This window comes from Acanthopagrus latus, chromosome 4, assembly GCF_904848185.1.
Source record: "Acanthopagrus latus isolate v.2019 chromosome 4, fAcaLat1.1, whole genome shotgun sequence".
Lineage (NCBI taxonomy): Eukaryota > Metazoa > Chordata > Actinopteri > Spariformes > Sparidae > Acanthopagrus > Acanthopagrus latus.
In genome coordinates this window covers 13,816,309-13,844,047 of record NC_051042.1, presented here as the reverse complement: position 1 = coordinate 13,844,047, position 27,739 = coordinate 13,816,309, and the positions used below count along the sequence as shown (strand labels likewise).

Genomic DNA, 27,739 nt, shown 5'->3' with positions numbered 1-27,739 from the left:
CAGCTTCACTCACTGCTACGACAATATAGCTAAGAATGAATCCGACGCTGAGTGGGCACTATCTTAAATAAAAAACAAAATAAAAAAATGTTAAGTGATCGAGTAGAGCTGAGCATTTGATCTTTCTTTTCTCATTCTGTTTTTCAGTTTCACTGTGCATTAAGCCCAAACATGCATCTTTGTGACTTTGATCACGGTTGAATTTCTTTGGCTTGCCATGACTTCAATGCATGCCTCACCAAAGCCTGCCCAAATTGCATACACACATTACACACACACTAATGCCGATTGGAGGTTTGCTAAGGCCTCCAACAGAGAAGCCAAACTGGGTCAAAGCAGTGGCAGAGATGTGCAGGAGGGAATTCTGTAACTAAGAATAGATTAGCATCAGGCATTTGCTCTGTGAAGAGAAACTGCATGTTTTGTACACCTTTCTCTGGTTTGAAGGAATATCGGATTGATGAAATAAAAGGAAAGGGATGAAGGAAACAACTGGCTTTGAAGACCAGAACTAAAGCACCTTTCACACAGCTACACTTCGGTTGGTCCAGGTAGAAATAATGATATAATAGTCCAGTGACTCTGTACACCAAAGAGTATAATTAATCTGAAATTTGCAGAGTTAATAGGCCAACATATCCATGGTCTGTGTATCAAGAGAGAGAGAGCATTGGGCTCACTGTGGCAAAGAAAAGCATCACTCGTCAGAAAAGCTAAACAAGAACTACATTCATCTGTCATCACATGTGCTGTGATTGAAAATGTTGTTCTCTGGCCTGGAAAGTAGTCTATATTGAGTTGAAGGCAGGCAGTAACTAATGTCTAGGACTTTGTACAGGTGTTAATTTCAGACTGTCAACCAGTGCCTTTGTCAGACTGCACGACTTTGGAAGTCACCAGGTCATTGTGCTGGTCACACTACACAATTTTCTCTCTTGAGTCTTGTGGAGACTCGTGACAGAGGAATGATGTGGTACAAGCAGTCCAACTTGATTGTGTGCTGATGTGGAATAAAAAAACATATATTTTCTGATCCCAGAAGTCCTTAATTTCCTTAAGTCCCTATTGTAACCTTTTTTTTTTTTTTTTTACATTTGCTAGCTGAAAGAATGTGTAAACATAACAGTTAGAGTGCTGACTAGCACTAACACAGATTACCGGCTCGTTAGAATGACTGACCTGATTGATCGTGTCATCTAACTTATACAGAAAATAATTCATCTAAATTTAACAGCCATCTTTACAGATTCTCTACAGTTCTATATTAATATCTTGTAAGTATTGGCATCTGTATTACTCACATTTTTATTGGTGGGTTATAATTGACCATTAGTTATTTATTTGTATGCCAAATATCAATTTGAATGCAAAAAATGGTATCGAAAGAAATTAGAAGGGATTACTTCATTCATGTACCAGCAAATTGTAGCTTTATAGCGATGACCTTGCAAGTTTTATCTTGTCTTGAAGTAATAAGTTACTTGATGGTTAAGGCTGTTATGGAAGAGAAACAAAGGATTATATCACTGAAGTCCAGCTGTCAGAGTCGTTGGAGCGAGCAGATGGACAGTGGTTACAGGGCTAATAGACAGAGATGGGTGATGAATGTGGTGTATCTGTGGTGTTGGTGATGGTGGTGGAGAAGGGGGCAAATGAGAGTCTGTCTGCTCTGGCAGTGTTTGAGAGACTGCCTTTAGCAGCACTGCTGTCATTTCATAACTCACGACATTGATCGGTCCTCTTTCTCAGCACACAGAAAAACAAACAGTCCAGAGCAGATAAGAGACTGGGGGGGGTGACGGGGAGGAGGAGAGCTCTGTTCCCCAAAGGCTAAATAAAGATTGTCACTCCAAGATCAATCACAGGTGATGGGCCTGCTTGCTTGATAGTGTTAAATGACACGGGCGCACAAATGTGGACATGAGAGAAGACTGTTAGAGGAGAGTTGGCGTTAACAAACTTTTCTTACATAATGTTAGATTCAGCATGTCAGCGCATCTTAGAGTATTCACAATGGCTCAGTTCTGATGGCCGTCATAGCGGGTTCATGCACGTCAACTCCTGCATACATCATTGTCGTATTTTAAAACTTTTTCATTCACCTCTATAGGGAAAAACAGCTTTTTATCACATTCCCTCCTGTGATCGACACACTCATGCTATGGTGCATAGACCTCTTCTTATGTCTATAGAGAACATCCACTGTGTGAAGTCCAATGATGTGACACTACATGAGGCATCTGATTTCTGTCGGACCTAAAAGTATCCAATGCTGACGCCGGGTTTCTGGTTCAACAATCGTTGACGGAGGAGTCAGAAAAGAGAAAGCCCAGACAGAGAACTTGCCCTAACACCAAATGTCTCAGGTTATCTGAAAGCAAAAATCTAATCCAGTCTTGAAATCAAGTTGATATCTCGGTAAATTAGTTACTTTTTGGTACCACATACAAAAGCTCTGTCTTTTCTTTTGAAAATGCGTGTCAAGTGAAAGCTAGGAGGCACTCCTGCGTTGGTGTACATAAAAAGTAAAAATTCCTTCTCCTGTCCCCCTGCCAAACACCTGAAGAGACACACCTGGATCTGCTCCAGATGTGAAATTGTATTTAAATTTTTTTTATCACAAAATAACACAAACGGATGTTTAAAAAACCAATATAGTAGAAACTACGTGTTGACTTTTCCTTGAATAAATAAGTAGTCTTTCTATCATATATCGTCTTGTGGATTACAGTTTGTGTACAGAGGCAAAGGCCAGTGTCCCTGAATAGTGAGCTTATTCAGCTATGTGCTAAATCACCTTGGAGAAACTCTCCCAGAATGTCAAATCATTGTTCAGCACCAGTGAGTGTTCGGTGTGTTTCATTAAAATATGAAAGGAACCCTGAACAAGAAAAGTGTCAAAGAGCCCTGTGTAACTTCTCTGCCGTGGAGGAGTTCTTTGTGCCCACGACTCTGCTAGTTTACCTTGAGGTGAACATAGTTTGACTACAGAACAAGTATCTCTGGCACATGCAGGTGCACACGAGCACACAAAGTCCGAATCCTTGTGTGCGGTAGAGGTGTGAAGTCAAATTAATGGCAGCTCTTCCTCTTTAGCCTCATTATCAGTGCTGGGAGCCTCACATGCCCAGAAAGAGGCCGGTAGTCATCAGTCATCCTGTCCTTCAGTCTGACTGACTGTCAGTCACACACATGCGCGCACACACTCAAACACAAACACACACCCACAGATAGACAAAGATTCAAAGCAAAGTACACGTTCACAAACACACACACACACACACTGACTGTGCCACAGGTGTGTCCATTTTCTAATGAGGATTTATTGGCTGTATTTACTTCCACAAGACCTTCAGGAAGTAGTTTACAGCCAGCTGCCTGTGTAACTAAAAGTCTAATCCCACAAACCCATCCCATTTGCCCTATATTTGGAGGCTTTCTGGCTCTGTGGTGTAGACTGGGTAATTTGATATGTACAGCATGAGGATGATCATTTTGACTTTGACCAAAAATATCCTTTTTTTTTTCTTTTTATGCAGAGTTGAAACAAACTCTCATTCATAATTTTGTGTGCAGAAACACCTAAGAGTTATCATTTCCTGCTGTAAGAAAATACCAGCCACTGTTGTTTACAGTCAATTATGTCCATCTCATGAACACTTCTTGGAACATATTCTGAATGGGTGAAACATGGAAGGAAGAAAATGCAAATGGGCTTCTGATCAAACAGTTGTAGTAAATGAAAATTCAAGAAATCTTTATAGCAAAAAGTCCTTGTTTTGTATTTCTTACTGGACAGACTCGTCATTTTGGGTACTTTGTGCCCCTTGAAATTGCAGGCACATGACTATATAGGCAGCCTTTTACTATGAGCAGGGGGATATATATAAAGACCCACAATGCAGTTCAATAAATCAATACTCTCTCTGTCAGTCTAAAATGCAATGTTGCATTTCTGACGTACGATCAAAACATCCATAGCAAAGGAGTCTAGCAGTCTAGTTTGATTACTGCTACATGCAGAACACGGACCTGACTACCTGATGTATCCCTCAGACAGACATCCTCATAAAGCCAAAACCATAATCCTGCATCACTCAGATGACATTGTTTTTGTGGAGAGAAATGTCCTTCTTGTTACCTCAAAATGATGTATGTAATAACGGCCTGTAAATGGTTGGATAAGTACGCTGTCCAGTACAAGATTATTAGATTTCTTTTTTTATAGTGTATGTGTGGAATCACAGCTATAACTTTTTATTTCTCAAAGGCAAAGTCACACAAAGGCAAACATTGTTTAAATTTTATGTTGCTGACTTAGATTTGCCCTCAAGTGCAAATGAGTTTCCATGTAGAGGTGCCCTTCCCAAAATCTAAACAGTACATTCGTGCCTTGGGATGCGATGTGTGCTAGTATTGAATATCAGATTATGTGGCCATGACACCTACTGCAGACGTGAAAGAGCTTGACTCCTGATTACAGCTACCAACAGCCTGCACAAACATTTACTTATGTTAATTTATTCCAGATGTATTTTGGTCAAGACTTTATTGAACAGATTATCAAAGATCTTTGAAGAGCTGCTAATCTAAAGTAGTAACTCAGATAACCAGCCTTCTCTGGTTGAACGTTTCTAGTCTGTTTGTACTTGCACATGTAGCAACACTCATTGCAGCAGGTTGATAAGTTCGGTGTAGTTAAGTAACTTTTACAAGGAGTCTTGTTTGGAAAGTTGTAGCGTTCCGTGATGTTCTACTTGCTGTTCAGATGGAATGTGAAGCGAATTTTGGATGAAGCCTGAGTCCTCTTACTGTTAAGCCAATGCAATGGCAGGGGTAGAAATGGGTGGACACGAAACCCTGATAGGGCAAACTGAGACAAAGTGCATGAACTCTATAGGTCACAACAAATGCATAATGGAGCAAGACTCAAGACTTAAAAGTACAAAGTCTTTTGAAGAGACTTAGAAAGAACTGGAGTTCCTGGCGGGTCGTGCAGTCCCAGAAACACCCACAGATATTCAAAGACATTCTACACACGCAAGACCAGTGCATTCATTGCTTGCTACTTCACAACTAATGTCTGTATACTGTAATTTGTATGTTCTGTGCAATTTAAAGAGGGAAAAACCATCCAGAGATCAAGTTTGTGGCAAAAGTTGACTTGGCATACACTCCTTTCAAGACTATTCCAGCTTGACAAGATATAATTCTGTAGATACAAATGTGGTGATACAACATTGGACAAAAGATAAAGATGGTGGATACATGTACATCGTTAAAACCACGTTTTGCTTTAAAGTCCAATGGGTAGGATTACCTGGCATCTTGCAGTAAGGTGGTGAATTTCACCCTCTTGTGAACCGGCATTTGGTTTGTCCATTCAGAGCTGCTGTAAAAAAAAGGTGGTGCAACACAGCAGATTTGTCTTTGGAAGAAGAAAAACACAGCAATTCTTAGTTCCAGGTGGTATAAACTAATGAAAACACGATTGTATTTTAATTGTTATTCATGGTTTTATACACTGTATTTAATTTCTGCTGTTGCTTCCTGTAAAGCCTACGCACATACTTGCCATGTAAATTATCATTACGTCTTCTGAAAACACATGAATTCAGAAGAACCACCGCATCTTATAACCTTGTAGCTGTACTGCAAATTACTTTGCTGTTAGACGGTCTTTCACCTTTATCTCTCATTTGCATGCCTTTTTAAATGGAAATTACGCTGATACTGGGACCTGCACAATTTACAATCACCGAGCGTTAACACACTGAAATCTATTACAAGGATGTGTGTGATATGTTTATGTTAATTTGGTGTCAACTGATCATGGGCTACTATAGAAGGGGCTTGTAGATGTAGGGGTGCTGCCTTCAGAATTCAGTCAAGCATGGAAGTACCCTCACACACATCCATGCATGCACGACATCTCCTTTATTTTGCCTCGGCCCTTCTGGGACTGGAGGTGATGATGATCCGCAGTAATTGAGGAAGACGTACGTTGAATACGGAAGCAGAGAGGAGGTACTGGAGGGCGGAGGAAAGTGTAAACTGCTGATGCAGATTTTGTACCAAAACGCCTCTTGGTACCTACAGTGTAATTGACAGCCACTCGGTCTCCCAAGGGTTGATGGAGACACAAAACTGTGAAGTATATATGACGTATGACGTATAGTACACCAGGCCTTTTCTTCCCACTCTGCCTCCAGCAGCTAAAGACAGGACAACATTACAGGAGTAATTGTAAAGTAATCTGCAGAGTTTATAAGAAATGCCCAAGTTTAATTGCCTTTATGTAAAGTTAAGGGCAGTGACAACTCAATGAAAAGGCTAGAATTCTTGACACAAGTAACACAGCTGTAAAAGTGTATTTGCCATTTTTCTTTTGTGTGTGTGTGTGTGTGTATTGATGCAAACGTGTATGTAGATGTGTATGCGAGTGTGTGATAGCCCACTCAGGGGAATGTGTTTTATATGCTAATTTTGTTAATGTGTATAAGCTGCTCCAGCCCATTCTCATTAGGTTTTCATTAGTCTCTTTTATGGAAATGCACAGTGACTATACTGCAGAGCGTAGCCTGCACCAGCCGGGCTGCCTGACAGTAAACTGAGCCGTTTCCTCACACCAACACCTCGGCCCGTCTTTGTCAGTGCGCACGTAGACAGACGGATCGATTGCTGGAAAGAGGCATTAAAAAGTTCGCAAATCTGTCCGCTGTTGAGATTTAATCTTGTTTTTTTTTCTGAACGCGAATGGGCAAAGACAAAGTGTAGTGCGATAAAAGAAAAAGTTAAGGAGCTGTAGTCTTTTTTTTTTTTTTCCTTGATGCAGTTTTCACCTGTAAATATTCATGGACTAACACCTTTTAAACCAGGTGGATCACACTCGTTGGATTTACTGGTATTGATCAGCCAACACGTCGGCAAGATATTTTTGTGATAGAGAGCATTAAAACCTCTTGGCTTTAACCCTTACAGGAATACTTCAATACTCATTCTTCTTCTTTACTGATTAAATTGATGGATATCAATCTAATCTTGATGCGTTCCATAAAGAGGCACATGTGACCTGTTTAATTTGGCCTAGAATGTAAACTGGAAGCCATCTAGTGGCTTTCTTGCCAACAAATCCAAAGATGTTGTGCATGTTGTATGTGTGTAGTTGAAACATGTGAAAATATGTCAAACATGGTAGTAGTCGGGTTTCTCTGTGACGTAGACCAGCTAGTTAACCATGCTTCCACTCTTTGTGCTGAGCTTGGCTAAACATGTGACAATCTCTGCTTTGGACACAACCATAATAACCTCCCGTCTGACTTTCAGTAGCAATTAAGCAGAATTTCCAAAATGTCTGAGCATTCCTTTTATGACTCGAAGCCAAATTAAACCAGGACAGAGAACATCACAAAGAGGCTGTTTGGTTGGTTGGTTGGCTGGTCTGGTACCCACACCGGCAATGCGGAACAGGGAATGCTACCAGCTGGTTATGGCTTGTATTGCCAAAAGGACCGAGCGATGAAAATCACTCGAAGAGAGGAAAGAGGCAAAGAGGGAGTCGTGCAAGTGTGGTGACATACTTAGGACAGGATTGCTAACTACAGAATGGACTGGAAGTTAACTGAGACAATGACAATGCTTATAGCCACTGTAAATAGAATGGATATAGCTTGAAGTGTAATGGGCCGGGTTGTTTACTCTCAGGTTGTGCTTTCGCCTCATAAGCCTTCGCCAAACTGTCAGATTGGACACATGTATCATTGCATGTCATCTCTTGTGTATTAAATTGGTCTGTTGGTGGTTCCTCTAGTTTGCTTTTAGCTTTCAAAACATTCTATAGACTGAGTCGACATGGGAGACCAAAATGCCCAATAGAATCAATCACTAGTTGGACAAAGACTAAACATGAAGGGATTTTTTTTTTAATCGTTGGGGCAGTGATTTGATTAAAAGTTAAAGCTGGTGCGTTGATCTCCTCCAAATTGAACAGTGTTACACCCCAAAACCGCAACATGATCCAGTTCTGATTGTACTCTTTGGGATGACACATTGCACAGGATTACCGGCATTATTCAGGAGTGACATCATGTTCGCTGAGGAAGTGTTAGAGGTTTTTTTTTTTTTTTTGGGTGATTAATATTGTAGATGTATAAATGGGGGGGTTGGGTAAGTGCCGCTGGCAGGACATGCAAGGTAAGGGGGGGGCAGTAATCCTGCATTGTTGATGATAAAAGTAAGGTGTGACTCTGCTTTCAGGCATCTCGCGCTCTCATATCCTCTTTCCTTCAAGTGAAGCAGTGTCCCGTGAAATTGGGATCTAAATTACGAGGCCGGCGTTCTCTGTGTGAGGATTTTAAAAACGACCTGCTCTGCCGTTAAGGACATCGGCCGGACCGCAGCAGGCAACGGCAGACGATCCACCGGCCTGACTTTGGTTCGAGACCGGTCCACTGTCGATAAACAGAGAGAACTTTTCCCTTTATCGCCTCGCAGAGGATGAGTCAGTTATATCAGCGTCATCGCTGTCATCATTATCAGCTCAGGCCCATGACAGAGATGGTGACGATTTTGGAGTAGGAGTTATAAATCAGGGCTGCGTCTCCTGTTTGTCTGCCGCTTGCTCTCCCCTCCTCTCCTCTCTCCAATAAAAGGTTGTCTTTATTTGAATAATAAGGCTCTTATCTCAGTGAATTACTATTCCTCTGGCCACTGCATTCTCTGTGTATCACTCTTTTGCTTTTATTCTAGCCTCCTCTCCTCTTTCTCTACATCATACCCCCACCCCGACCCCTCTTTATCTTCTGTCCTGGCTCTCACCTCTCCTTGTCCCTTTTCCCTCTGGAAAGATAGAAGTGTAGATGTTTGTCTCAGATGAAACTTAGCAAACTGAATTTTGTTTCTTCCTTTTTAACATCTACCGAAGAGTTCACACTGCAAATATCATCAATTGTGTCACTATATAGCTGCTTATATCTCACATAGTCTAATCAGGTTCCTGTTCAATGGGGCAGTATTAGCAACATTTGCATTGCACTTACTTTGGTTTTAACTCCAAACACAAAGTGTTTTTTGTAATATAGCTAATCCATCAGCTTGTTTTTATCCTCAGTGATGATCTGCCTGCTCGTGTTTGTTCCCCCATTGGACCTATTTTTTGCAAGTATGTTCCCATAGAACGAATGGTCCCGGCTATGAAAAGAAAATCCACCTTGTAATGACTTGTTTTCCCCTGAGCACATCTTCCTCCCCCCACGAAAATGTCCCTTTCTGTCCCTTTTCACTATGTTGAACAGAATAATGATCATTGTTGGCTCATATGGAAACTGAAGATTAAGAAGATTAATGTGATTATTGTGGGAATAATCATCCTAAAAGCTTCCAAAACAGTTGTTTAAGTATCAGTTAGAATTGCACCAGGGATCAAAATTAAGGCATATCAGACTTTAAAACTTACTACAGTGATCATTTGGACAAATTCATGGATATAATGGAAAGTGATGGAAAGTAAATATACTGAAAACTGAAAGGTTATGCTATTTATACTCTTTTCCTTGTGCACCTTCTTTGATCTTAAAACTCTGATCTGAAAGCATCAGCGGGTGTTTTCGTTCCTGCGCGAGCCAGTCAGTGTTGTCAAGACTCTGAAGGGACCGATATGGGTCATCAGTTACAGTAAAAAAGCGCATGTACAGTTTATGCTCCGCCTCCTTGTCCCAGATGGAGATATTCCCTCCCATATGTTGGGGACCCGCCCAAATGTTGTGTGCACAAATGCCATATTGAAGGGCCCAGCGTTGCGGCTTCGGCTTGTGCGATTGGTTGTTCTGCTGGTTGGAGGTGTAGCTGGCGGAAAAAGCCATTTGTCAGCAGTATCTGCCACTCAGGCCGAAGCCAACAAGATGTGGACAAAACTCAATTTCAGCATTAATGGAATAATACCACGGTTAATGTGCCGTCTGCTGGAGCAGAACACAAGGTCAACCCAGGGTCAAACCTCTGGATGCTGGGTGACAGGCCACATGGGCACATCACTCGTTTCACAGTCACGCTTAATTCAGATTCCCGTGTGATGTTGAATTGAAGAGAAATAATAATTGATTTGTCCGGAGGTTCTGAAATCTCCTTGCATGCAGTTTTTCCCTGCCTTTAACTTTCAAAGGCACACCGCTGCTGTTGTCCTTCGTCCAGTAAACTTGCTCCAGAGGATGCCATGGTGATAATGTGTACTTCCTCTCTTTTCAGGGTTACTTCTTGCTGTTTGAGTCCATGTTGGATTCTGTTCTGCACGCCAGAGACCTCTACCTGGCTGATGACGGCTCTGGTAGGTCACATCTTCGCCTCACCATGAAATTAAGGTTTCAAAAAGGATTTAGTTAAATGACATGCCACGTAAAAAAAAAAAAAAAAGAAAAGATCTTTCTTCAGGCATTGTCACGTAATTTCTCCATCATGTAGTTTTTGAATTAATGTGTCATTTAAGACTGATGAAACATTTGTTTCTAGGCTCTCCCTGTCTCCCACATACATTTTTAAAATCAACCAAAGTGGCATGGGGAAGTGGGGGAGTGTCAGGGGGGCGTTGCTATGCTTTGTTAACACTGTAGTGACACAGTCAGCCATACCGCTCTTCCACCCACTGTGGGATGAACATTTATTGTGTAGCCGCACTCTGAAACCCACTCTTTGCGACTGAGTCGAAGGATCAGTGCAGTAAGTAAACGAAATATCACGTGATGAAACTAATCTAGTAAGTAAAATGTATAGCTAAAGTAAAATGGAAGATATGTTGTACTGTCTATGCCAACACTAAAAAAAAGACTTGACTAAGGTTCACCTCAGCATCTCCACTACCTGCTGCTGTTTAATTATCAGCTGATAAAAATTCAATGTCAGATCTGCTGCCTCATTTCCGGAGTTCAGTTACCAAGCGAGGGAAGATTAATTATTAAACATGTTTACCACTGATGCAGTTCTTAACGCACAGTGTATATGAATATGTTAACAACTTGAAAGAATATTTTAATACTGAATAACGTGTACAGTGTGATGCTGAAGTCTGATTTACTCTACATTTGATCTGTCAGCTGGGAGACCGTGTTCACTTCAGCCCCCTGTGGTTCTTACAAGTACCACGTGGGAATGACAGGGTGTGTCAAAATGTGCTCTGTGTCAAGCAGCAAGCACTGTAGCTCCGTATATATTCTCCAGGTTGACACAATCAATTATACTTTTAAGAGGGAGAATCAAAGATTTTACTCTTTGAGTAATGTATTTTTTTAACACTTGAATTTGGAGATGACGGTTCAACCTTGTTATCAGAACAATACTCAGAGTTGTGGAAACAAACTGAGGTGGAGTTAGAGAAAAGCAGCTCACCTCGGCCTGACACACAGCTGTTTGAAAGACAACATTGTCTCCTGTGTGGCTGTCCTGAAGAATGGACAAAGAGGGGAGACTTCACAGAACATCCAAGTCTTGTCAGTTTCCACTGTAAATATCCATAGTTCCTCTGAATAAATTCACCATATATATTTTTTTTTTATTAATTGATAAACTCCTTTAAACAGTTGACTTCCTAGATCAGTTCACTGTTTATTTAATTGATGATCAAATGATGTGAACTGTGACCCCAAAGATAAAGTGTGATTGATATTTTTAAAATAATTTTAAAGTATTGCAGTCAAAATATGAGACCCTATATAGACAATAGTTTGACACATATGCAAAGAACGTATTCTTTAGGGATTTACGTGTGTGTCAGTCTCTTGGGTAGCCCCATCTCTGCCATTGACCAGATTTAATGGTTTGTGCCAAATGTGACCCAACTAAGGGACGGTTCCACCACACTGCCTTTAGTGGCTCCCTGGGACATGTGTGGGAGGTCACACTCTCAACCACGCGCACACACACAAACACACACACACAGACACACACATTCGCTGATGGACAGCGAGAATGGCTGCACCTATAGAGACAGATCTGTTAGCGAGGGAGATTGGACAGGAGAAGGTGTGACCAGAGAGAGTCAGGATATGACAGGTCAGAGGACACCGTATGGTTGGTCATGAACCTTTAACCATGACACTCCCAACATGAGGGGCTGTCAGTGGATCTCCTGTCAGCTACACTGCAGGAAATAAAATGGAGTCACCAAAACCCAGAAAAAGCCTGTTCCTAAGCTATGTTTGCCTCTATTCATTGAAGTAGTTAAGCAGCATTTTGAAGTTTGATGACGGTTGTTCCAAGATTTTTTGTTTAGTTTCTGTTTTAATAGACTGTGTAGTCTTTAATTGTCCTAATATGCATGCATTTATTTTGATTACCTGCATGTAACAGGGGTGTAGCCTACTTTGTATTTCATAACTGCACATATTTGTGTGAACTTTTCTTTACAGGACCGAATCTCTAACTATTAAATTACATCATCCAAATTTTACAACAACTTTTTTGTCAGGACGGCGTACTTTATTTATCGTCTCTTGACAGCTCACTTCTGATAAACTACAGTCTGACCAGTTTAAAATTCTGGACTTCTAGACTGAACTGCAAGCTGATTGGTTGGTTGGATTTCTGGGTTCATGTCATTGGCTGACGCAGCTTTCCTCTGCAAAATTCATAATCATGTTAATTTAATCAATTCTGTATATATTCCACACCCAAGTTGGCATGCGTGGTGCCAGGCACTGAAGAGAGGTTAGTTGTCTGTGTCAGTATGAAGAGTAGAGTCTCCGTTATGTTGGTGTTTTGGTTCAGAGGTAAACATGCCCAAGGCAAATCTCTGGAAAAAAAAATGTTTTCTGCTTTTCTGCACAGCCAGACTGCGCCTTAATGCAATAAACCAAACCAACATCCGTACCACAGCTTTTTAATTTATTGAATGTTGATCCTAAAACGGTCATTGTGTCACTTCAGATTTGTCAACTTCTATACTTAAGTTTATTTTCAGATTTCGAGTGTGTGCGCCGTGCTGAGTTATTAGTCGGGCCCTGCAGCACTGCTGCTGTATGTGTGTTTAAGCTACATTAGTAGAGAGTTACAGCAGCTCCCTCATTCTCCCCACTACATTAACCTCCCCTTCATCCTTAAATGTGTCCCCGCATGCCTGGCACAGCACAGCGTCCAGGGAAAAGGGATTTGTTTTGTCCCCCTCCCACACCGTCTTTCCTACTTTTACAGCTGACCAATGGGGGAGATGGAGAGAGCAAGAGAAGAAGGTGGAGGGTGAGGGGGGTGGGGGCATGACAAACGGGCTGTGAGCAGCGAGTCGAGAAGGACGCAGATGTCAAAGCCATGAATCTGGGGACGCCCATGTTACCCCCCCTTCTTCCTCTCCGTCTTTCTCCCTCTCCATCCACACCACAGCACCCCCTCCTTCATCTATTCGTCTCTCTGTCTCCATTTCTTTCCCAGTGTCTCTCTGTCAGACTGGCCTGTCCAGTTTCTGCCCAATCAGCAGTCCCCCCCCCCCCCCTCACCTGGCCCTCGTAATTACTCACTCGGTTGAGTAATCAGAGTAAAATGAAGTGACAAATCTGCTGTTTGTTGCGTGTGTATGCATGTGTGTAAATCTGTGTGTGCAAAGTCATTAGGTATAGTGACACTCACAGGGTCACAAGCAGCCTTTAGCTAATAATGAGAGGCCATGAGTTGCCCATCAGTGAGCTGTCACCATCTATTCACACACTTTATGGTTCATGTGTCGAAGGGTATGTGAGACTATCACACATGCCAGGCAAATGGAATGCTTCTATATTCAAAATTATTAAAAGTCTAAAAGTTTAAAAATGTCCATAGAAAAGTCTGCGCAATGGATTCCAATTCTCTGTTAAATTGTTTGTCTCTTTTATCATCCTTTTTTTCCATTTCTTCTTGATGTTAAGCACTTGGTAACTTCTGTTTTCAAAAGTATAAATGTATAAATGAAGTTTGTTAAGCCTGTGTTTTTACAAAAAAAAGAAAATTCACCTGTATCACAATCAGTTTCGATTCCACTGCTAGGTGCTTTCTGCAGCTAGACATTATTCTCATTATCAGGTTCATAGATTTATTTTGTCATGCTGCTAAGGCCCAAATAAATGCATTGTTTTTCTCATACTGTAAAGGGCAGCAGCATTATACTCTCTGTCGTAGACACCTTGGTTCTGTTACTTCAAGCCCCCCCCCACCAAAATCTCAGTCTGCTCTGATTGGTCAGCTCACGAATGCCTGAGCCAGCACAGCGAACCATTTCTCCTATCAGCTCTGTCAGTGTATTTAGCTTCCAGTTTGAGGCACCACTAAAGTGAATATCACCAAAAGAACCACTTCTAAACCAAAAACCTACTGCATATGTTAGAAAAGGAATATCCATATTAGCCTGAGTGTTACTGCCCAGCAAGCCATGGTCTTTGTGGTGTTAGCAGGCTAACTGCTGGGTGTTAATTAAAGATAGGCACAGTTGCCAAGCAAATGAGATCCTCAGTTTGACCAGTTCTGTTTCACACATACCTATATCTTTATCTTCAGGGCATGTCTACCAAGTACATTTACATACAGCAGCACACACAGACATTCTGGTTAGGATCCTCGATAGCAATATAAAAACATAGCTAACACTAGCTGAGCCAGCGCTGAAGTAACGTTATAATTTGTAATATGTCCCTTTTATTGCTCTTGCCTGATGTCTTTACCTCACATTGCTCTCTCTTTCCTGTAAGTTGCTTTGTATTGTTTTTTGCAACTTGATAAAAAACACTGAAAAAGGACTGTTGTTGCGGCTAAATGCTTATGCTAACTGCTTTATGTTGCCATCTGCTAAAGCTTGAGCTTCCTGCCTGTTGACTCTACATGCTATTGCTGTAACTCACAGCTTGACATCACTATTAACTCTTTTGCTCTTGCAAACAAATGATATTTGTTAACTTTAGGGATAACACTTAACAGTATTGTGGTCTGGCTGTATTCAGCTCCTCCTGTTATAAACATCTATATGTTTATCCCTCTTACAAACAGATGTGGACACTACTACCAGTAGAGTTGCAGTAAGTTGTATGTTAACATATTAACTTTTGATATATCTTCATGAGTGTATTCTAAACTCCAGTTTGGGCCCTAGGCCTCTGTGTTGGCTAATGTTACTTCACAGTAGGGATACCAGTGGCTTCAAGCATGTCAGCTCTGGCTTAATCGCCAAGCATATTAACTATACAAAAGGAATCTATTCAGATGTGAAAGCACAATGAAAGGACATTAGGGCTCCTGGTTAATGCTCATTTTAAGACGCAGATAATGTTCATTCAATCAACAGCGTTATGTAACATGAGCGGTGACCACAATCATTGCCCATCCTCTGTCTCCAAACATTTGAAAAATGAAACTAGAGGCACAATTTCCTAGTAAATGACCAACATCTTCCATCTTCTAAGAAAAATTTATTTCCTGAGGCTGCAGGTTCAATAAGCTGAGAAATAAAATCAGAAGCTTGGTTGACCAACATACAGCCGGGGTGATTTTTTTTCAGCAGTGGTCATTTCTCTAAGCTGGTAGAGATACTGTCGGCTTTGAAACCATGTGTTTAACACGCCACTGGCACAAGCTTCAGAGCCTTCAGAATTATTCTAAATCACGTGATTCTCCAACAGTTCAGAATCCATTCCATCAAGTGATTTAATCTGTGTCAGACCAACCATCCAGTTCATGGAATATCTAAGTGCTTCGCCTTGTATAACACCTGAGTGTTATACCTCATCCTTCTTGTTGTTTCTTCTGTTCATATTCATTTTTGCGTAGCATAGTAGGCCTACCCAGTGTTGGTGTTAAATGAGAGACAGAGTGTGCAATTGCCGAGTACAGACAAAGTAACATTATTATCGATGCTGTGCAACTTTCATTAGCATGCCTACCTGAAGTAATGAAGGGGATAATTGACAAAAGTATGGTGACTGTTGCGTTCGTCTTGTTAATTGTAGTGTGAATTGCACAGCAAAGAAGTTTGACTATGTAAACTTGAATGCTCAAAATGCCCATGAATGAAGTATTAAGGAGATCCACACCTGCCTGCTGTGATCATCCTACTGACCACAGCCTCAGTTCTCTGCTCTATTCATCAGACATAACAGTTTTCATATTTCTATATGTCAATGTCACCAGTCTGTTTTCATGATTTGACCCATTTTTGGGGTAATGAAAAAAAGACACTGAAGATGTTTTCAATAGCTTGCCTCCAACTTTATGCAACATTTTGATGTGTTTCATTGTCCACATGCCTTGGAGATTTTTCACCATCTAGTGTACAGAATGTCCATTATAAAAGTGGGACAAACTTGTCATCAGGCCATGTTTTGTGCGCACATGATGGATACAGTCATTAAAGAGGCCTCATGAAATTGATGCAAACATCCACACCCACAAGATGTTAAGGCGTTCTCTGATTAGATTTGTTGGACGGTTTTAAGCCATTAAATATTGATATTAAGCACGTCTTGGCGCTGAGAGTAGAAGTTTATGGCACAGATATTTGCCAGCCCTTTGCTTTAGTTATGATTAATGATCTTTTGTTTAGAGAAATAGCAATTCCTGGAGGGATTCACTCACCACTGACCAGGCAGCCTCACAATAGTTGAGAACATTCTAATTGTACTTTCAGGTGTGGAAATACGGAGTGTGTTACATTTCTTTTGTTGAGATGTGTAGTGCAGTGTTTAAACGTTGAATCGAAATTCAGATTCAATATAAGTGGATTGTCAATAGATCTCGGCCAGTCTGCAGGTCATACAACACAATTCTCGATCAATAACAACCAAAAAAATAAATAAGAAATGAAAAAGATCAACATTTTGAATGGACTAGTTAATGGAACCCAATGCAGACAGACGGAAGTCAGATGCAGAAACAAATAAGTCAACTACTCTGTACAGCTAAAAAACAGAAATGTCTACAAAAAGTTGAATCTTCACTGACAGAATGCTCCAGCTAGGAGTCCAGCTCTAAAGGAAGCTTCCTCGCTCCCTGAGGATTTTGTGCAGAGGTACTTATTCACTGCCGGCTGACAGGCTTCCTTTTCTGGCTGCAGGCCGGCTAACGTCACTTACAGCGCTGCATTGAGTGAACAGCGCCAGAGGAGTGACTGTAGCATGTCACAGGTGGTTTCCCCCTGCTGAACTAATTGACTAATTCAGAGACTGGCATCAAAAACAAATGTTTACAATGACATAAGTACATGCAAAATAGAATAGTAACTTGGACCTGTACTTAAAAAATAAAGATACATAAACACTGCACCTGTTTTTAAAAGAATATGTGGTCTGGTTCATCTTAAGATCGTTTAATGACAAAATGAAGCATTTTTATCACACTGCTAACGTGATAAGGAAAACGGTTTATTTCGGTAAAGATGGGTGTCATTGTGATGTGACAATAGAAATGTGAGAAATTAGGAACAGATTAAACCAGATGAATAGAAAAATAAAGCAAATTAGATGGGATTATATATGTCATTAAATCTGGTAATATCTGGCTGGGGCTATAGCAAGGCGTTTGTGTATCTTGGTGGGGCTGTAATCCCAATCTCTGACCAGAATGGTCATTGGTGTTGGAGATTAATTTCCCACTCACTTGTAAAGCAGTGCAGTAATGATACCGTTGTACTTATCGTTTACCTACGTTATTAACAGTCCATGTCCTCCTTCTACCCCGCTCTTTTCTCCGTAGTCTATCCAGACCTTTGTAACATTAGCCTGGCGGCAGTCGGAGACATACAGAAGCACCAAGACCGCATTGCATTCTGGGATGATGTGTACGGCTTCAACATGGCTTGTATGAAGAAGGCTGTGGTGCCTGAGGCCGTGGTGGAAGTCGTGAAAGAAGACACGCTCATCTCTGAACCTACAGTCATACAGGTAAACTCGCTTATACACTGCATCATTCATCCCACAGTGTTGTGGCTTTTGAAGTTCAGTAATACTTTAAAACTGATAGCAGACAGTTTGTTTGACCCGGTAACGTTTTAATCTCGATAATATCGAACTGTTTCTTTTTAATGTACACACATGGAGGTGGCAAGGTGGCAGATGACATGTACAGTCTGACATGGAATAACCACTGGGAATATGAGGTTTTCCAGCAAGTAAAATTTGTAGTTCAACTATGTTTTCTGCATTTATATGAAATAGTGGGGAATAAATACAAACTTGAACTAATACAATCTAATACTGTCCATCAGGCTAAAGGTGTTTGAGCTCCATTTTGTTTTGTTTTGAACTGCTCTGCTGAGAACTCAGGAATTGTTCAATGTTTTGGAAAGAACACCAATGCTGATTAAGAATTGATTCCTAAACCAGGGATTTGGTTTCTAAAAGGGGTCGCAACATAAAGATGACAGGATACAAGATGATAACTGGGGTAAACAATGTTGACAGGAAACAGGAATTTTAATCTTTGAAATAATACTAATGTTAAAAAAAAGTCACTGATCATATAACATCATATATGTAATAACATTCGTATCTTTGCAGGTTTGGTTGAAAATTTGACTGTAGCTCTGTGTTTTGAATATGATCTTTAACAAGTAGTACTGAAAAAGTATCCAAGTATTGATACTTCTGACAACCTTAACATGAAAAAAACAGAAAAAATTATTTGTTGTTTTTCAGATTTTTCTTCAATCTTCGATTCTTTCTTGTGAAATGCTGTACAGTATTTTATCTTCAGGCCACTAAAAAGGATTCAAATCATAAAATCAGAGGGCTCCATCCTTCTTTAAAAAGAAGACTTTGACAGTCCACACCTGGATTTGCAAGGCATAGCATCTGTTGCTTGACAACATCACACAGATGACATCAGGTATTAAGATAAACAAAACACAAAAAAACAAGTATCAAATGTTTCTGGCGAAGGCCATCCTGAGGCTTTTTTTTCATCTGAGGATGACACTAACAAATCATATTTGATATTTAATGTCAGATATTTTATATCAGCTAGATGTATCAGCAAACCAATATGTCAGTCTGATCCTAATGCACAAGGATGCTTGGAAGCTACAAATAGGAGAAATTGAGTTTATGGGGCACAAGCTGTTAGGTTATAGACAGAGAATGAGAACTGGAGTTGGCTGTGGAGAGAGAGATGGGGCCCTGAAGGTAGGTGTGTGTGTCTGTGTGTGTGTGTGTGTGTGTGTGTGTGTGTGTGTGTGTGTGTGTGTGTGTGTGTGTGTGTGTGTGTGTGTGTGCGTGTGTGCGCGTGTGTGCGTGCTGAAGCTCTGGGTGATTGATCTGTCTAATCCTTGTTTAAGTTCCTCTTAAGGAAACTTCATTACTCTCAGCTCCCTGTGGATAGAGCGGTTTTCACTGGGCTGATCCGAGAACACACACATTACAGAAGAGATAAAACAAACACACAAACATCTAAAAGCACAGATACCTCCTCTGAATCTTTTGGTCTACGCATGCTCTTTCCTCTTGTCTCTAATGCCATCGTGTGTTTCTTCGCTGGTTTGCCTGCTTGCTAAGTAGCATGTCCTCCACCCGTCTGTGGATGTGATGAATGAGCGGCGAACTTGATATAATGGAATTTGAATCCTCTAATCGATAGTTTCTCCCCTCCAGTGACAAATAGACAGCCCCTCTGCCCAAATTACATGGACTCTCATCTATTGCCTCCCGTTGATACGATCCAATAACATTCCATTAAGGCTGGCTGCTATTCCGTAAAATTGAGAGCCCTTTCATGGAATTATAAATTCCTGCAAAACAAATGAGTTTTTTTTTTTTTTTTCTTTCTCACTGAGAACAGATGGGAATGCTCAACTTGTGAGGAATGTTAACTTGCAACAATTTGGGGCTGCTTTAAACATGCCTTACTGTGCGTTCCATTGACAGTTTAGATGGTGTGTTGCCCCAAACTGTGTCCTAGACCCCTTTCACGCTGGTCAAAAAACCCACTAACCCCCGCTAACTTCTGGCTTTTGTTTTCAATATGAATGTGTACAACCAGCATGCACTCCCATGTCAAGTGACTCTGCAGTAATCCCAGGTGTTTTTATGGCTCCAGGTCCATTTGTCTGTGATGAAACCACTACACATGGGTCAACACGCAAATCTGAAACCACTTTCAGCTTTTGAAAAAAAAAAAACAATGCGTCTAATTCAGTATGCTCTTGATTTAGACTTTATAAACAAGTTTAATATCTTCTGAATGTAGTTTGAGCAGATATATATATATATGATCTGCTACTTTATACTGTTCCATGTCTTTCCAGCTTGTTTCTTATGATGAATGTAACACAAAAGGAAAAACAATTAAACAAAAAGGCAAACTCGTTCTCTGGTGGCGTAAAAGGAGTCAGTTGCCTATTTTTAGTGGGCTTACCTGTGTTCGGAGACACTTATCTGGGTCTGTGATCCAAATGTACTTCCGCAATAGCTCACACATTCACAGTATTTGGTCAAAGCAGTTGTTCTGACGATGTCAGTGGGCTTTTTTGTGTGTATGAACCAACCTCTCGAACTCGAAAATCTTCAACTGGCTAAGAATGGCATAATGACTCACATGTTTATATTTCTGCTCAAGAGACCTTTTTTTTGGACAGATGTACTCCTGCTGTTTAAAATCCCTGGTCATCTTTTTATCGGTTATGATAAGATTGATAATTGGTGAGATATCGGAACACAGATTTCGTAAAAATAACCGTTATACATGTTAGGAGCAACCAACGAGGTTAGCCACTCATTCTATAAAAACTACATGTTTGTTCTTATTGTTCCTTTTTATTCTGCTGGATCATAGTTCATAATGTTATTACTATTTGAAGTCGCAACATATTATTTGTTTGTTTTTGACTTTCAACAGACGATTGACTGTAACAGAGTGTGCCTGTCTGAGCTGGAGTTTGCTTCAGATTTCTGCTTGAAGATGACACACACCACAGACTGTACGGTAAGTACACATGTGAAGATGCTACTAACTCACACACTGAGACTAATGCTACTGCTGTATAGAAGTTTGCAATGATCGTATTTAAAGTATTTTCAGTTTCACTGCAGTCACTAAGTACTGCCTTTGCGATAATTGGGTGTCAGCATGTCACACTTGTATTTTTCCAGAAAGATTCCTAGGTGAGTCCTTTTTTTTCCATTTTTTGAAGTGTAAAACATTAAAGGCTTCAAAAACATTACCTGAAACAAAAGTTTGCACATCCACTGTTACCCTCGGCCATTTATCAGAGATATTGTGTGAAAGGAATGAGGCAGTAGAAACAGCAGAGAGACATCAGTCGGCCCATGTTGATGGATTATATTTCTGTTAAGAGGATGTCTGACAGGTGGATGTTTGATAGAGTTCCAAATCAAATCAGAACAGAAAGGCTAATGTGACTGTGAATTACATGTCATACAATATAGTGAATGTTCACAGTCTGCTTGCCATGTCATTCTCTCCGGTGCCAAAACACACTCGCATGGTTACAACCCACCTCTTACACTGCAGCCTGAAAGAGTTGCACCGTGTTCAAACACATTTACCTTGCCAGCAGATAGTTGATACCTCAGTCATGTAGGTTATGTTTTTGCTTGTGTCTGTTTTTCATTGTTGGTTGGTTGGTTTGTCAGTAGTATTACACAAAAAACTACTGAACAGATTTCTGTGGCACTTGGATGGAGGATGGGTCTCGCCTCAGAAGAGAACCCATTAACTTTGACTGCGGATCCAGATAAGGTGACGGATCCAGAAAGTTTTTTCTCGCTTTCTTTGACATTCAGAGATGGGGTGCTTTTCAACATTTACATTGATTTCTCGGTGAATAATGTTTCTCCACTTATACATACTTGTCTTACATATTTATATACTGATGAACTTTAGTAAAGTTGTCAGATAAACAGCCATACTAATTGTTTATTCAACAGATTTTTTGTGACCTCAAGGCTGAAATTTTTCGATCATTTGTGAGCACACTAATGAATAGTTTTCTTTCAGATATAGTTTCTCTCGTGTTAGGCACGAAATTGAGTCAAAACAGTATAGAAAGTGCAATAACCAAATAACAAGAGCTGCAAATTTAAGATAAAGGTAAAATGTGCTACAACATAAAAGAAGCACGTTGATGCTACCGAGAGGCCCAGCCTACAAGTCATATTCTTGATGTAAAGGGAACATGCTTACATGGTACAGACCCCAGCAAATATCTTTTGATAGTTCTTATAATTTTTTTTCGTGAAAATAAAAAGCAAAATGTCTATACTTTTTTAGACATTGTTGCCAGATAGTGTTGCTGAATATGTGTATATATATGTATGATGAATACATTTTACCAGATAACTTATATCCATCTGATGCTAAAAGTCAGATTTGAATTTGTTTTTTAAAAAAAAATAAAATTAACATAACATAGCATTAAAACTAGTGCTGTCAAAGTTAATGTGATGATAACCCGTTAACACAAATTCATTTCAAACACAAATTCATTTCAACGGGTTTTTTTTTTGTTTTTTTTTAACACAAGAGTAACGTTCGCACAGTATGACAGCCCACCCATAGTATACAGCAATAATGATGTGGATGGCTAACAGAAACAAACCTCATGAGCAGAAATTAATTAAGAAAAGGGTCCTTTGAATGACAAGTTCTGCTTCAGAGTCCTTCCAGATGGTTCTCTCAACAAGAACAAAGTTATTTGCATTTACTGTCGATGTGAACCGGTTGCTACTGGAGTACCTGGTGTCTCAAATACCACACACAGCTGATGTACAGAGCTCTCCTCCCCCTCGCCAAAGGCAGACCACGGTGTATTGTTTGCAACAGAGATGCCTGGACAACTTTACATCCCACAAACCTTTAACAGCAACAGCTAAATGGGTGGCTACAGCTTGCTGGTTGATTAACATTGTTTAGTTAACTTTTACAAGTGTAAAGTTGGACACTACATTGTGTCAGCATTACTAAGGAATGTTACCGTCAGGTCAGTATGCCCATCTGTTGTTGCTTATCAGGCCTGAGTTTGCCAGGTTGTGCCTGCATCATATTTTTTAGCATGCAGTACCTTTGAGCTTATTCTGTAGAATACTCTGGACATTATTTGGATTGTTGCAATAATAGTGAACAATAATGCAAGTATTTTTGTTCACTCCTATGTTGTTAAGAGGATTAAAACATAAAAACATATCTCTTTAAGGTACATTGAGAACAGATTAAAAAAAAATGTTGCAATTAGCTTGTGATTAAGAACGAGTTTACTGTGGACAATCACATATTTTAATTGATTGACAGCCTTAGTTAAAACAGTATTCATATACAATTATACAATAACATTTTATCATATTTTGAAAAGATTTCAAAGATAATTCAACTTTGATAAATGGTAACACCCAACCATATTCATGTGTCTCTGTCAAAATTAGAACCATTTGTTTTCATCACTTAAAGTAAGAACAGTTAATGAATCCCCTTATTTTAATGAAGGGTAAAATTAATGAGTCATTAACATGACATGACTCATCTGAAATCCAGCTGAACGTTTGAGTTGTGGTTTGTAGGTCAGCTTGACCAACGACTTTGAATTGTGTCCGTCCTTAGTAAGGTAAGCTACAGGCACCAAAGCATGGAGAATGGTTTATGAGTCTATTTGGTGAGGTGCTGGCAGCCACCAGCAACTCCCCCAGCCATCCCCACCCACTACCCCTGAACTTCCTCCAGTGTCTGAGCTACATTTCTGTTCATGGTACCAGCAGCGACCTGGCGACTACAGAACAGCCTCACTACCGCAGGCTCTGACGCTCTGCACTGTGAGAAGTGATCTGTCTGTAAAAAAAAAAAAAAGCTCATTGTGTTGGAGCAGCTTTGTGTTGTGCTGCAGCGTTACTGCACTGTCTGGTGTATTGGTTTAATGGATAATCAATAGGTGGTTATTATCTGGCCTGTGCTCCCTGGGTGAGGCCGGCGAATTTAATGGGATTTGTAAACATCCTCTCATTTTTCCTGTCTTTTCTGCTCAGTAATTGAAAACATCCAGTTCTATTTTTAGGATGCAAGTCCAGTCATGTTAGTGGTCCACTGCAGCAAAACACATGATGGGACCGATGTCATTGTCCTGTTTCCTCTTTTTATTTTCTTTGAATGCTCTGTTACCTTTCCCTGCCTTCTCTAGGCTATTTCTCACATCTGATCCTCCTCTTGTGTGCTGATAGGAAGAAATATACATACTGTATGTGTCTTTGTATCCCATGCATAACATTTATCATTCAGTCATGCTATCTGATTCGATTTATCCCGACGTTTCTGGCTTTGATAATGCAGGTGCAGAAGGTATGACTTGTTCACAATGTTGATACTAACCTCCTGCATCCAGGTTTCTTGTCCCGAGATTTACAGATGGATTATTGACCTGCAGGAGTAGGGTGATGTTACCGTAAAGATGCTGATCTGCAGTCAGTATAGGCTGCAGCCTCTCAGTAGTAGTTAAGGTTAGGATGTGTGAAGGGTAAACCGCTCCTGGACCAGTGCTCTGGGATCGGTGAGAGAGAGCTGCTGCGCCTCCTGTCCTGTGATGGAGCGCCTGCTTTTGTTCTCCTGTCGACAGTCCATTCATCAGCTCAGCCTGCCTAACCTTGCATTAAATGAACAGCACAACCCCTGCGTCTGCGCCGTTCAGGCACAAGACAAATCCTCTCACTCTTGCTTTTTTTATTACTCCTTTCCTTGCCTCCCTTTTACGTCTCGCATGCTCTGTGTCATGTATACATCGTGTGTGCCTTTGCAAACAGTGAAGTCTTATGCAGGATGTATACTGCATATGCTGATTGTACTTGAAATCCTCCCTGGCTCTTTACTCAAACTGTAGAAAAGGTGGTAAAAATGCCTCCTTCCCCTCCTGAAAGGCTGAAAATGATGTATGCAGATGGTGTGGCAGGACAGAGTAAGTTTCTGTCTGTAATTAATTTTAACGCTGCTGTCTCACTGCTGCTGATGTAGCTACTGTAGCGCTTCCGAGAAAAAATGTCTCTGCAATCCATCTCCTACCTGCTTTCCATCAAATTTAAATTGTGTGTGTGTGTGTGTGTGTGTGTGTGGGACTGACAGGGAAGGCACTCATCAACTTCAAGGACAATTTTCAGCACATTAAGAAGGGAATTGTTAATGGAAAACTCCACTCTGTAACTCTTGACACTGCATCAGTACATATCATTCAGAATATCAGCTGACTGTCGACAAGAATAGTGTCGGCACGCTTCCAGCTACAGTAACTGACAACAAAAGATTTATGCTGACACCCTAGAAGTTAAAGGGGAGGTGCGCTAATTTCACATCAAAGTCCGTTGACAGGTCTTTGTTGGATTATATTTTATAATGGTTTCATTGAAACATGCTACTTACAATGTAAGATAAGATAAGATAAGGACTTTATTAATCCCGAAGGAAATTGCTGTGTATTATTATTATGTATATTATTATATTATTATGTATTATTATTTTTTGTGAAAAATACGTGTGGCATCAGAATGAGCTATGTGAAAGCTGATAAACTTCCCTAAGTGATGTCACCTGAGGCTGAAGACTACAAGCTCAGAGGTCCAGTGTGTAGAACTGACAGAGATGTTTTGACAGGAATGGATTTTGGTAGTCCTAATTCCTATTTTGTTTTTGTTGTGTTAGAATAAACCATTATATCTACAGGGGGAGTAGGTCCTCTTCCACACAGTCTGTCATGTTCACCGCCACATTTCAAGAGTAGCCCAGAATTGACAAACTAGAAAGTGACCTGAGAAAGGGTGTTTCCCTTTTTTCATTTTTAGCAGCCACTGTTTGGGAGGGTAGAATAAGGGGCATTTTTTGCAATCTGCAACCACTAAAGCATGCACTAAAGCATACACAATGGTAATAATTTGCATGGCTCGGGGTCACACTACAAACCAGTAGAAAACTGATATAATTGCAGTGTGGGTAATGTAAACGTCAGATTTGGAAATAAGATCCCTCTCCATCCTTTCAAAAGCTGTCCATTGTGAGTTTGACAGTGTTATAGAAGTGCGATGCTGAATCAGTGGAGTACTTGTTAATTGTCAAGTTCACCCTGTAACTTTCTATCAAAAGACAGCTGTGGTTCAGCCCTGCACCTGCTCCAAGTCCATGAAGAAGCAGGTTAGGTTGGAAACTTATGTTAAGAGTCATGTTGTATGGCACACAGCAGCATGGTTGGTTGCTGCACATAATCTTGGAATATACTTTTACTAGGTCATAAACCACATAAGCCTGGGCCTCCAAAGTGGGAAAATCCTCTAATTTAAAGATTTTTTGGATTATCTCACTCAAAAAGGGGGTGACATTTTTCTGGACCACAAAAACTTCCAATCTTTTGTTATCTCCCTCTGATCCTCGATGAGCCAGATGCATCATTTTCAGGCACACTGAGGGTTATCTGAAGGCGCTGTGAAAAATGTGGGGAATCACTGGAATCGCTTTCATAACTTCATCAAAGGTACCCCCTGGAATGCACTGAACATCCATCATGATTGATAGAGTGTAATCACATATGAGGGTAGACATGCTCTTCTCTGTTTGTTTATCAGCAGTGCTCTTCTTAAGGAGGGAGATTTGGTTCGAGCTGTATGTTGTTCTCATTTTTTTAAATTATTGATCAGGATAACGTTTAACATTGCCAACACCAGATGGAGGAGGAGGCATTCATGAGATAGGAAATGAGCAATGTTCTCAACTAAGAAATGGTACTGAGGAAAACAATGATTGGAAATCAAAGCAAAGAAGAAACCAAAGGAACAAATACTTGAATATGCACATATTAAATCAATGAATAATTTGACTATATTAAACTACATTATATGAATTAATGAATATTTTATTTTTGTGTCTTTTCATTAACATGACCCATCCCTCATGGAAATATTCAGATGTATTAGCCTAAAACCAAACAATTAACTAAACAAATAAATTGAACAACGTTGAAAACAGACTTCAGGCGAGTGACATCGACATGGAGCGGAGAATGTGCCACCAACAGTTTCTCAAACATTTCTGACCCTTGTCTTTGAGTCTAACGGTAAAAGGGCAAAAAACGCCAGAGCAGTATATAGTAGAGTCAGTGAAGACTGCACAGTGTTTACTTTGTGTGTGCCTGTTAATGTACAGTTTACTAAAGAAGAAAGAGCGACAAGTCTCTGATGGTTGATCCTACAGGTGCTCTTTAATGTGTCAGGTAAAAGGACAACAAAGCAACAGGAGCACCAGTCCGGTCAGTCATCCGAGCCATGCAGTGCTCCCTTCCTCCACTGTGAGCAAAGGAAGTCTTCCTGGATTCAGTTTTTTGTTGCAGCACAATTTGTGTTGGTGTGAGAGGCATCTTGAGCGAGGAGCACCAACTGCAGCTGCACTGCAGCCAAGACTGATTTGAGCTCCCCCTCACTGGAGTGGCAGCAGTCTGGTGGAGAGGCTGAGAGGAGAGTTGGTGGAGGTGGAGGGTGGAGGGGGGGATTCACACCAACCAGCCCGTGAGGTGGTCGTGCTTGAAGCCTCCACGCCTGGATAAACCCCATCAAAAGCGCATTAGCCCGCTTTTCTCCCACCCCCTCCCTGCCTCCCCCTCAGCGCCCCTCCCTCTCCCTCCCCTTAACCCCCCCCCACCCTCCTTACGTCCCCCCACCGTTGTATAATAGTATCTGGCCAGGCCACGCGGCTAGCTGACACACAGCCGGGCGAAAGGGGAGCGATGATGAATTGCTCCCTGTTGGTGTTATCCATGATGATAATTATTAATTTTCCC

The 27,739-nt window shown here is 40.7% G+C and overlaps 1 protein-coding gene across 2 annotated transcripts in view; it reads left to right on the top strand.

Annotated features, from left to right (window-relative positions):
* The window catches only part of prmt3 (protein arginine methyltransferase 3), a 55,699-nt gene that overhangs the window by 15,188 nt on the left and 12,772 nt on the right, over positions 1-27,739 (top strand). For both annotated transcript variants that reach the window (XM_037094659.1, XM_037094660.1), the window contains exons 11-13: positions 10,243-10,321; positions 17,689-17,876; positions 20,824-20,910. In XM_037094659.1, coding sequence (XP_036950554.1) covers positions 10,243-10,321; positions 17,689-17,876; positions 20,824-20,910 — 354 coding nt within the window. The remainder of the gene's footprint in view (positions 1-10,242; positions 10,322-17,688; positions 17,877-20,823; positions 20,911-27,739) is intronic.